Source organism: Lucilia sericata, unplaced genomic scaffold, assembly GCF_015586225.1.
Source record: "Lucilia sericata isolate MDLA Ls3-8-SP2 unplaced genomic scaffold, ASM1558622v1 Contig000153F_arrow, whole genome shotgun sequence".
In the NCBI taxonomy this organism is placed as follows: Eukaryota; Metazoa; Arthropoda; class Insecta; order Diptera; family Calliphoridae; genus Lucilia; species Lucilia sericata.
Window position 1 is genome coordinate 147,454 of NW_023994184.1, and position 14,601 is coordinate 162,054.

The window sequence follows — 14,601 nt, forward strand, 5'->3', positions numbered from 1 at the left end:
ATTTTGTATATTTGCAACGTACTTTTACACATTCCCAATAGCAGGCATCTTTAATGCGTCGATTAAGGGTATAGTTTTTACCATTTATTGTTAGTAAATTATTACCACGAACGCTGCGAGTAAAACTTACATTTAGGTTATCATAATTTGTTTTTTTCTGTTCCAATTTCATGGGTTGTAATAATGAATATGAAGCTATAATATAAAATAGAAGAAAAAATGGATAGAAGTGAGCTAAACTTAAGATATTATTAATTTGTGGTTTAAATTTTAATCTCTGGATTTGGTTTCTTGGATGATTAAAGAAAATTTGCACAAAACATAGGTACAATTTTTGTGAAAAGTTAGCAGAACTAGTTTAAAAAGGAACAAGGTATAACAAACGTAAAATCTTAATTAATTTGGCTGTAGGTTGTAGATCTTCAGAAACATAAAGATCTTATCATTTCAAATCAAAGGAAAAATGGGGATAATAATAAATTCAGTGTATCATAAGACATTTTGGACATTTTTTTCTATATTAATTGAGGAAATTATAATAATTGCACAGGGGCTGTATACCTTGGCGGAGCAACTCCCACAAAGTCATATTTCTAGAACTTAGGAAACCTAAAAGTGACTTCTATGATTAATATGTTTTGGATCTTAAGGCTAATTAATAGTATTTAATCATAAATCTGGCAAACAAAATTCATAATTATTATATGTATTTATATGGATAAACGTATTTATTTATGCAATTTTCTTTTAAACTTCCATAGAAACCAAATAAAGTTTTGTTCAATCATATTAATTTTGTTAAAATATTAATACATATGTAGGTATCAAACTATTTTAAGTAAAACTCATACTAAATGTTTTTTTGAATAATTTATTTTGTTAATAAGTTACAAATTGTGTGCTGTACAGGTACATCATATTCCTTAATTATTAAAATACTTTAAAACTTTTAAGTTTAATCAGCTATAACTATTTACTTATTATTTTCCCTAAACCATACAAAAACTTAAAAACTAGCTTACTCGTTTGCTCATGACTGCTTTTATACATTTTTTAAACATTTCCTGCTTTTTTCAACTCTTGGAGTTTGGAAATCATAATTAGGCTTTTCCCACAACACAAACACTATGGGGGTTTCGTTAGCACTTTCTTTTTATTTATGAAAACAAGATTCTTTTCATAAAAAACTGCGTTAACACTTTTATTATACAAATAAAACATAATTTTTGTAATTTATCTTTAAATTAAACTTTAAAATTTATTTCAATTTAGCAAATAACACAAAACCTCTATAAAATTTCACAAAATTTATCAGTAGCAGCAAAAAACACAAACCACAAGAAGAAAAATAAATTGACAGCCAACAACAAGGCGTCGAAATGTTAAGAACAGTGTTGTTAAGTGGAAAAATATTTACATATTATTAACAAATTAAAGCATACATTAGAAAAAAATAAAAATATCTAATAACATTATTAATTGTTAAATTATTTCCTATTGAATTATTATTATTTTATATAAAAAGTTAATAAATTAAACTTTTGTTACACATAAATGCAACACTAGCTAAATTTGTTTGTATTTGCAACTGTCAGTGATAATGTCAAATTATCTGCTGCGTCTGATTGCATGTTGTGACAATTGGAAGGAAGAAATAAGAAGAAGAAAACACTGATAGTGATTTTTGGGCAAATGTTTCAATAGTTTTGTGTAAAAATATTCAAGTTTTATAAAATTTTAAACTATACTCATAATATTAAAATAGTTTTGTGCTATAAACGTTTCAAATTACATTTAAAGCGTTTTCTAAACAATTTATAATTAAAAACTAGTTAATTATTGAAAGTTTTATTGGTGGTAGACTGTCAAGTCCCTGATATAAACAAATGAGAAAAAGCATTTTTTTTAATAAAATAAATTATCTTTAAACCTAAGAACAAATTGATAATTTAATGTGTTTTATTTAATCTAAGTTATTATAAATTGGGCCTTGTGTTTATTGTTTATTTATTTTTCCAATCTTTTATTGTTTCTTTTACAGCTGCTCCTTTAGTCAAAAAACCACCAGCACCTGCTCCTGCTAAAGTACCGTCTGGAAAAATTCCCTTGTGTGCTGGCAGTAGAGTTTATGTGGCTAAAAATGATTTAATGAAAATATTTATACCAAATGCATGCATTTATACTTCGCGTTTAAGTGATTTGGTATTTGGTTTGGAAAATTTGGAAAAGGTGGCCAAGTCCGGTTCAAAGGATTATTTAAAACTATTAAATGAAGATATATTGAAATCCATGATAAGTAAGTATGATTTTAACGGTATTTGAAAAAATACTTTTAAAAAGATTAATCACGTTTTGTTATGTTTACTTTAAAATATTATTAAAGATTGCACTTGCACAAACTTGTATACTTGTTAATTATATATTTTTGTCTTATTTAGTCCATTTTTTCTTCTTTCTTTTCAGCTCATGTTGTCCAAGTTTTCACTTTGCGTGGCGAAACTATTGATAGCAATGTGGTAAAACGTTTCATTGAACAAAAAATTGTCAATATATCTAAATCCACAACATCTGCATAGCTGAGGTTGAAAAACATAAATCAGCTTTTAAAATAATTAATTTATGTTTTTTAATTTGTTAAATTTGTTTCTAATAATTAAATCGCTATAAGTTTTATAAAGTTTGTAAAAAACATTTAATGTCCGACATCATGTTCATAAATATAAAAAGCGCCAAAAACACTAATTGAAATTGAACAAAATCTTATTTGTGTTATAATATTAATACGATTTTATTTATGTACAGCTGTTTACTTAGATAGTTTTACTAATTAAAATAATTATTTTTACTTACAGATATCAAATACATATTTGAGGATAAAAATGCCACCACTTATATACAATATTCCACCACACAAAGGGGACGTGTTATGTTAATATATAACGGTTATCGTTATGTGGAAAATCGTCAGAGTCATAAGAATATATTTTGGCGTTGTTCACGTTATGTTAAGTATGGTTGTCGTGCCACTGTGGTTACTTCTAAAGTCAATGATGATGTTTCAATACGGGTAGCTGGTTCACCGCATACTCACGATCCCGAAATGAAAACCGATAATTTAATAGAAATGACACCAGATTTTAGCATAGAAGATAGTAAAATTAGTCTAATGCGTAGTATGGTGGGGCTATTGAGCGATTAGTGTTTGGTTTGAAAAGGGGTTTTAATTGTAGTATTAATTTATTTAACATTATGTACAAAAAAAGAAATAAATTTAGTTTCTATTTAAATAAAAAATACACAACGAAATTACATAAATTTACTTACTAATAGTAAAGAATTTAAAAAAATAATAAAAAAAAAAATACTTGTTTGTTTTCTATTTTTCTCTATTTGAATTTTATATTTGAATTAATTTTTAAATTTTTACTAACACTGTTTTTCTTGTATTATATTTGCAGCTTTAAAGATAAAATCGTTTACTGGCTCTGGGGCACTTGATGAATTCCGTAAACCATTAAATCTACCCAAAATATTGGATGGTAAATTTTACAGTGACATACGACCGCATCCTAAAACACCAGGAGGTATACAAGCCACCTGTACCACTTGTTATGGCACTATTTCTGGTACAACCAAATCAACTGGAAACTTCTTAAGTCATATAAAACGACGTCACAAAGAACTTTTGCCTTCGTGCCAATTGTACTGTTCTGCCAAAAATTTAAGTTGTTTTAATCAGTCGGATTTAAAATTTCCAGCTAATTTTCCCATGTCTTTAACTAGTTCGCCAGTTCCCCTAATGCTGGCTTATACATCTGGTGGTGGTGGTGGCAAGGAGCAATCCGCGCCCTGTGTGACCACGGCTACCGCCATTATGGCGGGTACAACGACTACAACAAATTCAAATGCAATGCCCGCCATACCAGCATTTTTACGTAGTGATTCTTCTTCCTCGAGTACTGCAAATAATATGGGAATCAATCCAGCTAATGGGGTTTTCAAACAGTCTCCTCCTCATTAAAAGGATAGAGAATATTAAGTGAATGACAATTTAAAAATTATTTTTAAGACGTTTTTTTTTTTACTTTGCTAAATTGGTGGACATTTGCCTATTAGTCTAAATTGATAATTAGGTTAAATTATTCTTCAAGCTTTTAATGTTCACCACGTATTATCAGGAATTTTTTTTTGTTTTTCAAAAAATTTATTTTAATGAAAGTTTGTCACTTATTTGTTTTATACCCGGCCTTAAGATAATTGGTCTTAAATATTCGATAATTTAAGTATATTTTGTATATGGTGTCTCATATATGTATTTTTCTGTTTGTTTCTTTCATTTCTGTATTAAAATGGTCAGTTTTATTTTTATTTTAAAAATTGTGAAGTACAAAAAGTTTTATTATCCTTTTCATTTTGGCCATTAAGCGGTATGTAATAAGTTTTAAGTAGCAATCAAAATAGTTTTTAATAAATATCAACAAATATATACTTAAGCTATATATCATCAATATATGGGCAGTTTCCCCTTTTTAAAAACTTTTATTTTGTATCCATTTCTAACAAACTATTTTTTTGTAACCCGTAAAATGTTTAGTATTTTTTTTTTATTTTCTTGTATGTATATAAAAAATTTAATAAAATATCATGTTTTGTATTGCAACATACAGATTTTTATGTAAAGTAAATTCTTTATAAATAATTATAACTAAAACAACAATTTCAGATTAACGTCATATATTACTTTATCTCATTCTTTGTATTAAATTTTTATTTGTAGGTAAATTGGAACACAAAACCTTCAACTGCCATTCACCAGATACTTTATCGGAGAATTTTCAATTGTGTGCTAATTTTGGTTTATCAAAAAAATCTCGTCCGATATTATTAATTGAAAATTATTCGTTTGTTTGTGATACAAAACCTAAAAACAAATCCGCTTATGTATCCAGTTGGCGTTGCTCCATGTATGTTAAGTATTTGTGTAAGGCTCGGGCCTGTACGAAACAGATTGGTGGTGATATTCGTTATAGAATAACACATCCTTTTCACACACATTAAATATGTTCATATGTGGTTAAGTAAGTATTAAACGAAAAGCAGCTGTCATAGTTAAACTCATTTTAAGTTGTATTATTATTATTCTATTAATTATATATACAAAATCACTTCAGATTCTTCTCAAATGTAAACAATTTAGAGAGATATGTAAGTCTATTAGGAAAAATCAAACATCGATCTTTTGCTATTCCCTTTTATTTAGCTTTGTAGTTAAATAAAACTGAAATTTCTGAGCAACCAAACTTCAGTTGCCAAAATCTTAAAGTATTTTGTGTTTCTTAAAAAATGGATTTAAAATAACTAACTTTTAATTTTAAAATTTACATTTTATTTGTGTTAATGTTTCATGTACGAAAAAATTTTTTTGTTAAATCAAACTTTTATGTTAGTGAATTAATAATTTAATAAAATTTGTTTTTAATAAAAAATTGAGTTATAGTAAAATTAGTTTTATAATAAAGATTTTGCAAAAATCCCAGAAAAGCAACTTTTTCAAAAAAAAGGACAAATTTATGCAAAAACAATCTGATGACAAGGATTTATTTTGTAAAAGTAAAATTTTTTTGAATTTTAAGTTTTAAAACGTCCAAATTTTAATTGCGATTTGAAAATATCTCATCTTCATACGAAATTTGTTCTAGAAACCTTTAATAAATGTTTATGAATAAGACCAGAAGGGTTATTCATTATGAATAATTATTCATCATTTATCAAAGGTTTATATATTATTTTTTAATTATTATAACGAGTCAAAAAGAAGTTGGAATCAGATCTGAATTAAAGGGATTTTATAAAAAATCAATAAAAAAAAATTACAACCAACCCATAAATATTGGAAAGATTTTTACTTCAAATCGAAATACGTAATATTCCCCTGGATATAGTTTATATTTTATAAAAAAAAAACATTTCATAATAATACAATAACATTTTTAATTCCTATTAAATAATTTATTTCATATAAATAGCAATTAAACAGTTAATTTAATACGTCAAAAAATAAAATCAATGCATTTTATATATTAACTATAAAATCATAAACAAATTCAAATAAATATAAAAACTTTTCGTAAATTGTAAGACTATTTACATGTACATTGTACAATAATAATAATAATAATGTAAATAAGAAATAATACTCATTGAAAAGGTGGTTTATTTGGTATTAAACCAATTGCACTAAACTTTTTATAGATCAACATACCCGATCTTCTGGCCAACTCAATACGTTGGCCATCACCGGAATGATTGTGTATATCTAGAAAAGTTAAAAAAGTTAAAAACTAAAAAAAAAACATACAATTTAAACACCTACCATTGGTCACATACAAATCATCGCCAATAGTTTTCAAACGACTGCGACATTTTTTCGAACGATTATGAATACATTCCCAGTAAACTTTATCACCCATGGGACCAAATCTTTTCAAATTGGATCTATAAATAAAATCATTAATGGCCAGTAATGTGCCCCCCTTGCGGCTGATGATAAACAATTGGGGACCACAATTACGGACGTGTTGCATAACTGCAAAAGAGAATAGAAAGTTAAAGAAAAAGTGAGAGAAAAAATATGTTTAAACACGTAACATTTAGGTTTAGTTTTGTTGTATTATTAAAATAAATAGAAGACTATTTTTGTCATAGTGTTTGGAGGAGTAAATATATTTTTTATTTATTGTCATATATTAGAATATTTAAAGGGAATATGAAAAGAATTTACTTAACTATAAGTTTAAAATAATTTTAAATTATACCCAGTTCCTCAAAGTCTTGGTAAGAGTTTTAGTAATAAAAATATTTTAATATTATGTTATAAACATTAACTATGCTTTAAGAAAATGGGACTTAAAATTACAAAATTAAAGATATATTAATTTTTTGTAAGGCACCAGAGTTTGTAGATTATATAATTAAACAAATAAGTTTTTTTTTAACAGAGTTTTTATACTAAATTTGTGAATATTGTGTAGTTTCTTCCCACGAGTTAAAAAAAGTTATTCTTTTTATTAAGATTTAATGTATTTTTTTTATAAAAATAAGATATAAAGGAAGATTTTCCAAATTTTGCCGAAAACGAAACATTTTGTGAAATTCACTATAAAAATCTGTTAGTTTTTTTATTTTAAATAAGTCAATAAATAATCAGGTTCGGCCTTAAAAGTGTGTTAATTAAAAACATTTTTGACCATTACAAAATATTGAAATAATTATACAATTTCAACGCACCAAAGTAAGAACTTCAGGTATAAAATTGTTCAAAGAATCAGAAATTCCCATGTAAGATCAAATAATGTTTATCAAATAAAAAAATATAATAGGATTTGATTCACTTTCAAATTATTGGTTTTAACCGATTTTACATTTCCCCAGGTGCCCCACACAACTTTTTTTATTTCTTTTTGCCTAACAAGGCCTTTTGTAAACGTTTTTTAATCTTCTCACGAAACTCATTGGGATCTTCGGCCGGAGTTACTTCCTTTGACTTGGTAACCTCCGGTGACTTTTCACTACTTAATTCTGAGCTAAATTCCAATGTTTCTTGTGATGGTGCATTCTCCAACTTAACATTAGACTGTATGGGTTGTGGTATTAAATCTCCAATATTTAAAGTAACATGTTCTTGTTCAGACTGAACTGGTGCTTCAATATGCTGAACATCTGTTATAGTCACAAATTCCGGCTCTGGTTCCTCGCCGGGCGTAAATTTTACAGAAGTCACACTTTTATCAGTGGCCTGTACGAAATGTATATGCTCGCCATCCAAGGGATACACCAGTTTTTGATCGGTAACCACACGCACTAAACATTCCTCTTTGTTTTCTTTGTAGCAACACTGGAATATAGTATATTTACCCTTACGGAATGAATAGCGGAAATGATGACCATCTACCACTAATTTCATGGTACCTTTAGTGGTGGAAGCATACAAAATAGGTTGTCCTTGGTGATTATTAATGGCTTCAGTAATTTTACCTACTATTTTCATCGACGTTCTTGGAGCAGTCCTTGGGTCTTTACGAGGTCTGCCTCTTTTGGCAGGTCCACGGCTAGTCGATGACTCCCGCAATAAATCAAGCGAATTTGAAGCATCATCATCCAAATCTAAACAATATTAAAAGAAATATTTAGCCAATTAAATTAAAATTGCGATAATTTATTAATTAAAATTATGAAATAAAATAAAACAAGTAGTTGGTAAAGGTTTAAATAAATTCTTTATTAAAATAAAATGGGTAAATAATAAAAAAAAGAAAATTAGCAAGTAAATCACACGCGTCACTACTTTAATTTTTGTATTAACTATTAGTAAGCACAGTTGGAAAAATAGTACTGACGTGATAAAAATACAACCAAGGTGAATGTATACAAGATGAAGTTAAATGCAAATTCATTAGTTTTTATTCATGAAGTTTTTGACAGTTTTGATATTGGGATAATTTTTAATATACATAAATATGAAGAATTTGATAGCTGTGTTGTACATTTTCATGTAGAATAAATATTAGAATCACTTAGTGGGGAGGTTATATGTCTATGTATACCTATCCTAAAGTATACTAATTGGTTAAGGTTAACTTTCTGAGTCGATTAAGTCATGACCACCCGTCTGTTCATTACATATCGTGATGATATATATCATATATATAAGTTTTATATAAACTTAATACCTACAAATTTTATGAGCATCGGACTATATTAGTTTGGTCCATGATTGACATCATAACATTACTTATTTATTTGTTAGGGGGCCTACAGGACAGACTATCGGGATGTAATGCTGGTTATTAAATTTGGACGTTACATTATAGGTACTGTTTATTTAATAGTCATTATCGGTAAAACATTCTATTTTCAAAAAAGTACCTATCACCTGTCATAATAAATTATTCTGGACAAGTTATTTCCTCAAATTACAAATCCACTACTTTTGAAGTTTTCTTAATCTTGCGAATTAAACGCCGTTGTAAACGTTCTTTAATTTTTTCACGAAACGCATTTGGATCATCTAGAATAGATGTATTTGCAGGAACTTCAGCCGTAAATTCCAAAGATTCATCATTTTCTTCCTTGATCTTCATTTGTAAATAATCTGGAATGGATTTCTCATCTACTACGTTAGATGTTGTGTCTTTTGCTTCTATAAGGTCTTTTGGACTTTTATCGTCTAGAGGTTGTTGGTGAGAAGTTACATATTTGCCTGGTTTAGCCGGTTGTTGTTTTTGCAGCAGATTGACCGATAGTTCTTTTTTGGGTGCAACAGCTGTCGCCGATTTCACCATCTTTGGTGGTTTATGCATCGGGACGTTCCTAGTCGAAGATATAATAGTTGATGGAACTCGCTTAGTTGGTATTTTATGAGAGTGTTTGTCATTCAAGTGATAAGCTAGATTTTTATACATAACAACTCTAGCCAAACATTCCTTTTTCTTTAATTGATTGCTACAGCGATATATACTGAATTTACCTTTTCTGGAAACATACCGATAAATTTGTCCTTCTAAACTTAATTCCATAGTACCTTTGCTGGATTCATATTTTGGAGTTAGACCTCGCTGTGCGCTAATAGCCTCAATAATTTTATCCATTGAGGGAAATTCATTTTGTGGCGATGCCTTCACATACTTACGAATTATGCGATTTCCAGCAGATTCCTCCAGTAATTGTTGAAGCTTTTCTTCAGCTACAAATAAATGTAAAAATACCGTTAAATAAATATTAAAAAAGTTTTAAAGCGAAAATCAGAAATAAAACAACTTAAAATAGTGTTAGAAATTATAATTTTTATTGAAATACTAATATCTAATAAAGTTTATAAAATTTAATAAAGCATTAATTTTTGTTATATGCGAATTGCCAACTATATTAAATTTATTAAAGTTGGCAATTACTAGTTTTTTAACATTCCTGTATTTCAATAACTTACGCCATTTTATCTAATCTATTACAATTTTATAATAGTTAATAAATTTCGCTGTGTTGTGCTGTGCTGTGTATGCCGTAAAAAAAGAAGAAATTATTAAAAAAAATTTATTTAAAATAAATGAAAAATAATTAAAACCTTAGAAATCTATAAATTGAGTGTTGTTATAAGTTATTGAATAAAATTTGCGCGGGAATTACATGTTTAATAATTATAAAATTGCTTTTAAATGCTGGACCTCAAAAAAATAAAACGCAGGCCTCATTGGCCACCCGCAAAAAAAAAAATACAATAAGTAAATTGTTTGGAAAATGTGTGTTTAATCAAGATGTATTAATCAATATTCCTTGTATTTAATAAAATAATAATCTTAAATTTAATATGAAAACATTAGAAAATTGGAAATATATTAGCAATAAATATTTTTGGTGATTAAAAAGCAAGCCATATTAAGTGTTGTTTTTGTGAGACAAGTTTGTTCTTTTTGTGTTCTTTTATAAAAAAATAGAATGCATATTCGCCTTGAGTTAATGATTTGTATGCCACGGCGAATTTATTAAGTTGTTTTGTTTTGCTTTTGTAGTACAGATTCATTAAGAAAAAAATCATAACAAACAAAAATCATTAAAAAAAGAGAAAAAAGTGCAAAAACGTGTTATATATATTTTTATTGTTTATTTGTTTGTAAAGAGGTTATTCTCCTTTTAAAGAATTTGAATAATTTGTAAAAAAATTAAAATATTTTTTTATAAATATTAAAAGTTTTGCGCCAAAGGAAAAGGGTAAGTTGTTTCCTTATTATAAAAATAATTGCGAATAATTTTCATAAAACTTTATAAACGATATTAATAAAATTAAACTAATTCCAATTGACAATAGTGTTAACAGTTAATTGATACCATATTGTTAAATTTCAAAGTTTTTCATAGTGCAATTTAACTCGGAATACGAACCTCTGCAGAGAAATAAAGAATCTAACAACCATGTCAACATTTCCGAGAAGTTATCGGAGAATTTGATCTAACTACAACATCATACCAATGTATTGATCTTAATCTTAAAAAGTTATTAATGGTTTATTTTTGTATTGGAAATGTGCTTAATAAACTAAAAATATACATATAATCTGTATGAATACATAGAGAAATATATGTATAATTTAAATTTCAGCCAAGATATGTTAGGACAGACATTCATGATGATATATAAGAAAATAGTTGCGGTTCGTCCCAGTGCCGTAAACATTTGGTATTATTGTAAATTGAAATTTTCAGGATAATTGGAGGAAATGTGGATAGTACGCTTTATTGTTGAGTATGGTACTTCACATAGGTCGGCCACGTCCGACTATACTTTCTTGTTTGTCTTATTTTCTAGAACTCCAAAAGACGCACAGCTTTATAGATGTATGGCCTTGTTTTGTAAAATGCTTCATACCTTTTTTCTTACAAATCAAAAGATTTATACGTATGTTTTCATAGTTTATAAAATTTTTTGTGTTATTTAGCAGGCAACTATATGTTTAAGCTATAAAAGAGCCTTAATTAAAAGATCTCAAAAGGACGTGAAATATTAAATATTACATATAATTTATATTATAAAAAATTAAATAAACTTAAGTAATCATTAAAGAAAAAATGACTATTTTTTTAGTTTTTTTCACAGATTATTAACTAACGGCCTTATTCATAAAAAAACGAGCTGCTAACTGAAAAGAGCAGTTGTTAGTTAGCAACACATTTTAATTATGGATACGGGCCTAAGAGTTTGTTAAAACTGTTCCACTAGCCTGTAGTTCTTATAATTACCTTATACAAATGATTATTTTCTTAATTACAGTTAATATTTTGGAATATATTTACACGCCACGCGGTACTCCCTTAGTAATTTTAGACAACTATCTATATCGCAATAATCGTGAAAAATATTGGCGTTGTTTTCGTTTCCTGAAATTTAGTTGTAAAGCTCGGCTGATTATAGATGCTTTTGGTTTAATAAAAACTGCTGGCATACATACTCATGAAAGGGAATATGACAAAATTAATTGTGGCAGAAAATTACTCAAATCTTGGAGTAATAGTGCTGAAAAACGGTATAAATTACCAAATATACCAACGAAAGCTTGTAAGCAAGATGTAAAACGTAAAAAAGTTAAGAAATTGCAGCAGCATGAGCAACAACAACAGCAGCAGCAAGTATATGCTCAACAAGAAGAACTGCAAATCAAAAAAGAAGAACCTGACGATGAGTGTATAGCTATGAATGTAACTAAATAAACTAGTAGTTTATAGCGAAAATTGCGTGCGACTGCGTTTTAAATCTGATAAATGTGGAACAAAATAATTTTTTTAGGAAATTATTACAATTTTTCACAAATATTAGCAATTTTTTATGGCCTTAAACGATTGTTAATGTTAGTGAATAGAAATTGTAGTAAAATTATCAGGAATTTAAAATATCTTTAGTATTTTCTAAGATAGGTTTGATTGAATTTTAAGATTTAAAAATTTTAGAACATAAGATGGCATTTTTGAAAATGAGTTGGAATTCCCAAGATCTAGAGTTTATTTTAAAAACTTTAAACTTTTTTTTAACATAACTTTAAACTTCCTAACATATTCTGTATTGTATTGCAGTCAGTTAATAGAAGTCAGTTATAAAAAAGAAATAAAAGCCCAGCTTAAAATAGTTACAATTAACAATAAAATAAATGTTTAAAACTGAATTTATTAAAGTGTTTTCTTTCTAAAACTAATAACAATTAAAACATCTCCCATCAATACAATTCAACTAATTCTTCAACTAAAATACTTACAGCTACTTCTACAGATAAAACTATACTTTCGTCAAAAGCCAATTATTTCATGTTACCTTTGCCCATTGGTGTGTGGTTGGAAAACGAAACCTATCATTATATGCGCAATCAAAAACAGGGCCTAAATCTTATATTCCGTGGTTATATGTACAAAAAAGAAGCCAGTTTTCGTTCCACTATCAATTGGATCTGTTCCAGCGGTAATGGTAAACGTGTATCAGAAAATAAATGTACTGCTAGATGTATAACAAAACTGGAAGGTGGCTTGAAATTGGGAAAGAATCCGCACAACCATCCACCAAAATTTACCGAGGATGCACTGCCCGCTAACTTAATAAAGATAGATGGTCTTTTGCCACAACGTTTAAAATTGTTTTAGAAAACAAAACATTGCCACTAAAATTCGCAGATAATTTATATTAAATTAATGTATATAATATTAACTATTAATAAAAATAATAAGTTTTAAATAAATGACTAGACCCGTTAAATAAAGTAGCATTTAATTTACTTAGTTGTTTACTTAAATCTTAAAATTGTGCATTATTATTATTTTTAGTTTAAGCTTTAGTTAATACCTTACTTTTCTATATCTTTTTATACACCTTTTTAGAAATACAAATAATTAAATGTGGTAATGTGGAATATATTGATTATAATGGCAAAAGATATCAAAAAACACGTTCGACCGCCTACCGCAGTTATTGGAATTGTTTAACCCTTAATTGTCCAGCCTATTTGGTGTTGAGTGATCTCAAGGGTGGCCAGCTAATCAAATGTAAAATCCATCTTAATGAATGTTTAATAAATGATGAATATTTTTAATAAATAAACAACAAATATAAAACAAAACTTTTATATCTATAATAAATACTGTGTTTCATTGTTAATAAAGCTTTATTTATAAAAAACATAATATTTTATTAATTTATTTACTTTTTCTCTTCTCTTTTCATTTGCCAAACATAACTTTTAGAAAATGCTTTCTATGACCAGGTAGTTATACAGGCTCAAGTTCAAGTACTAGATGGTTTGGTAGCAGAAGAAGCGGAAACATCAGCTACTTCATGTGTCCAACGTCTCTCATCAGCCAGTTTACGGAATAGCAACAATGGTCCAGTATTTGTGGTCAGTAAATATGGCACTAAACAATTGCTACTAAAGCAGCACACCTTTAATCGTCATGTCACCCGGGAGGATGTTACTTATTGGCGCTGCAGTCAATTTGCCGTGTTACGTTGTCGAGCCCGCATAAAAACCAAAGGCAACATTTTGACAGTATTAAATAGCGAACATAATCATGAGGTTATAACACAGGCTAGAAAATATGGTTCTCTGAAGACTCTAAAAGCCGAACAGAATGCAAAAAAAGATCCCAAAGAAAAGTTGGATATTAAAGAGGAAATAAAACAATCAGATCAATTACCGGTTTAATTAAATGTAAAACATAATTTACGTAAATAAATATAATTTTAACTTTAACTTTAATATAATTTAAAAAAACTGTAAAAGTATGTCAGAACGATTTTTTATTAATAATAATTTTAATTTAAAAATAATAAATAAATTAATTAATGGTTTAACAGTTTTTACTGGAAATTTTTTGTAATTTTTTTTTTTCAAAACTAAAATAAGATCTAAAAAATTATCCAGATTTATAACAATAAAAATTTGTTTTTAAAGATGAATAAAACAAGAAAAGTAAGAATGAGTAAGTTTTCGATTTCTCGTTCCACTTATTCTTTTTATATTTAACTATTTTATTTAAATTTTTATACCCTAAAACTTTTATTAATCATTTATT

The 14,601-nt window shown here is 27.5% G+C and overlaps 3 protein-coding genes across 25 annotated transcripts in view; 1 reads left to right on the top strand and 2 right to left on the bottom strand.

Moving 5' to 3' along the window:
- Positions 1 to 14,601, top strand: part of LOC119601249 (modifier of mdg4-like) — a 49,202-nt gene that overhangs the window by 16,511 nt on the left and 18,090 nt on the right. Inside the window, exons 5-7 of one of the 23 annotated variants that reach the window (XM_037952056.1) lie at positions 2,042 to 2,296; positions 2,464 to 2,516; positions 2,853 to 3,114. The exons of 14 other annotated variants lie outside the window; for them this stretch is intronic. In XM_037952056.1, the coding sequence (XP_037807984.1) occupies positions 2,042 to 2,296; positions 2,464 to 2,516; positions 2,853 to 2,933 (389 nt within the window). In that variant the 3' untranslated portion in view covers positions 2,934 to 3,114. Of the gene's footprint in view, positions 1 to 2,041; positions 2,297 to 2,463; positions 2,759 to 2,852; positions 3,307 to 3,458; positions 4,509 to 4,777; positions 5,310 to 11,821; positions 12,310 to 12,799; positions 13,219 to 13,410; positions 13,638 to 13,773; positions 14,391 to 14,601 lie in introns of those variants that run through there. 8 more of the 23 variants (XM_037952059.1, XM_037952049.1, XM_037952050.1 and 5 more) reach the window with 8 other exon arrangements.
- LOC119601253 lies at positions 6,178 to 6,682 on the bottom strand. The gene is made up of 2 exons (XM_037952081.1): positions 6,374 to 6,682; positions 6,178 to 6,316 (listed from the first exon to the last, which is right to left on the bottom strand). Exons 1-2 carry the CDS (start codon positions 6,582 to 6,584, stop codon positions 6,198 to 6,200), a joined length of 330 nt encoding a protein of 109 aa, XP_037808009.1. The 5' UTR covers positions 6,585 to 6,682; the 3' UTR covers positions 6,178 to 6,197.
- Positions 7,412 to 8,336, bottom strand: LOC119601252 (modifier of mdg4). The gene has a single exon (XM_037952080.1). The coding sequence runs from the start codon at positions 8,045 to 8,047 to the stop codon at positions 7,451 to 7,453; it is 597 nt and encodes a 198-aa protein (XP_037808008.1). The 5' UTR covers positions 8,048 to 8,336; the 3' UTR covers positions 7,412 to 7,450.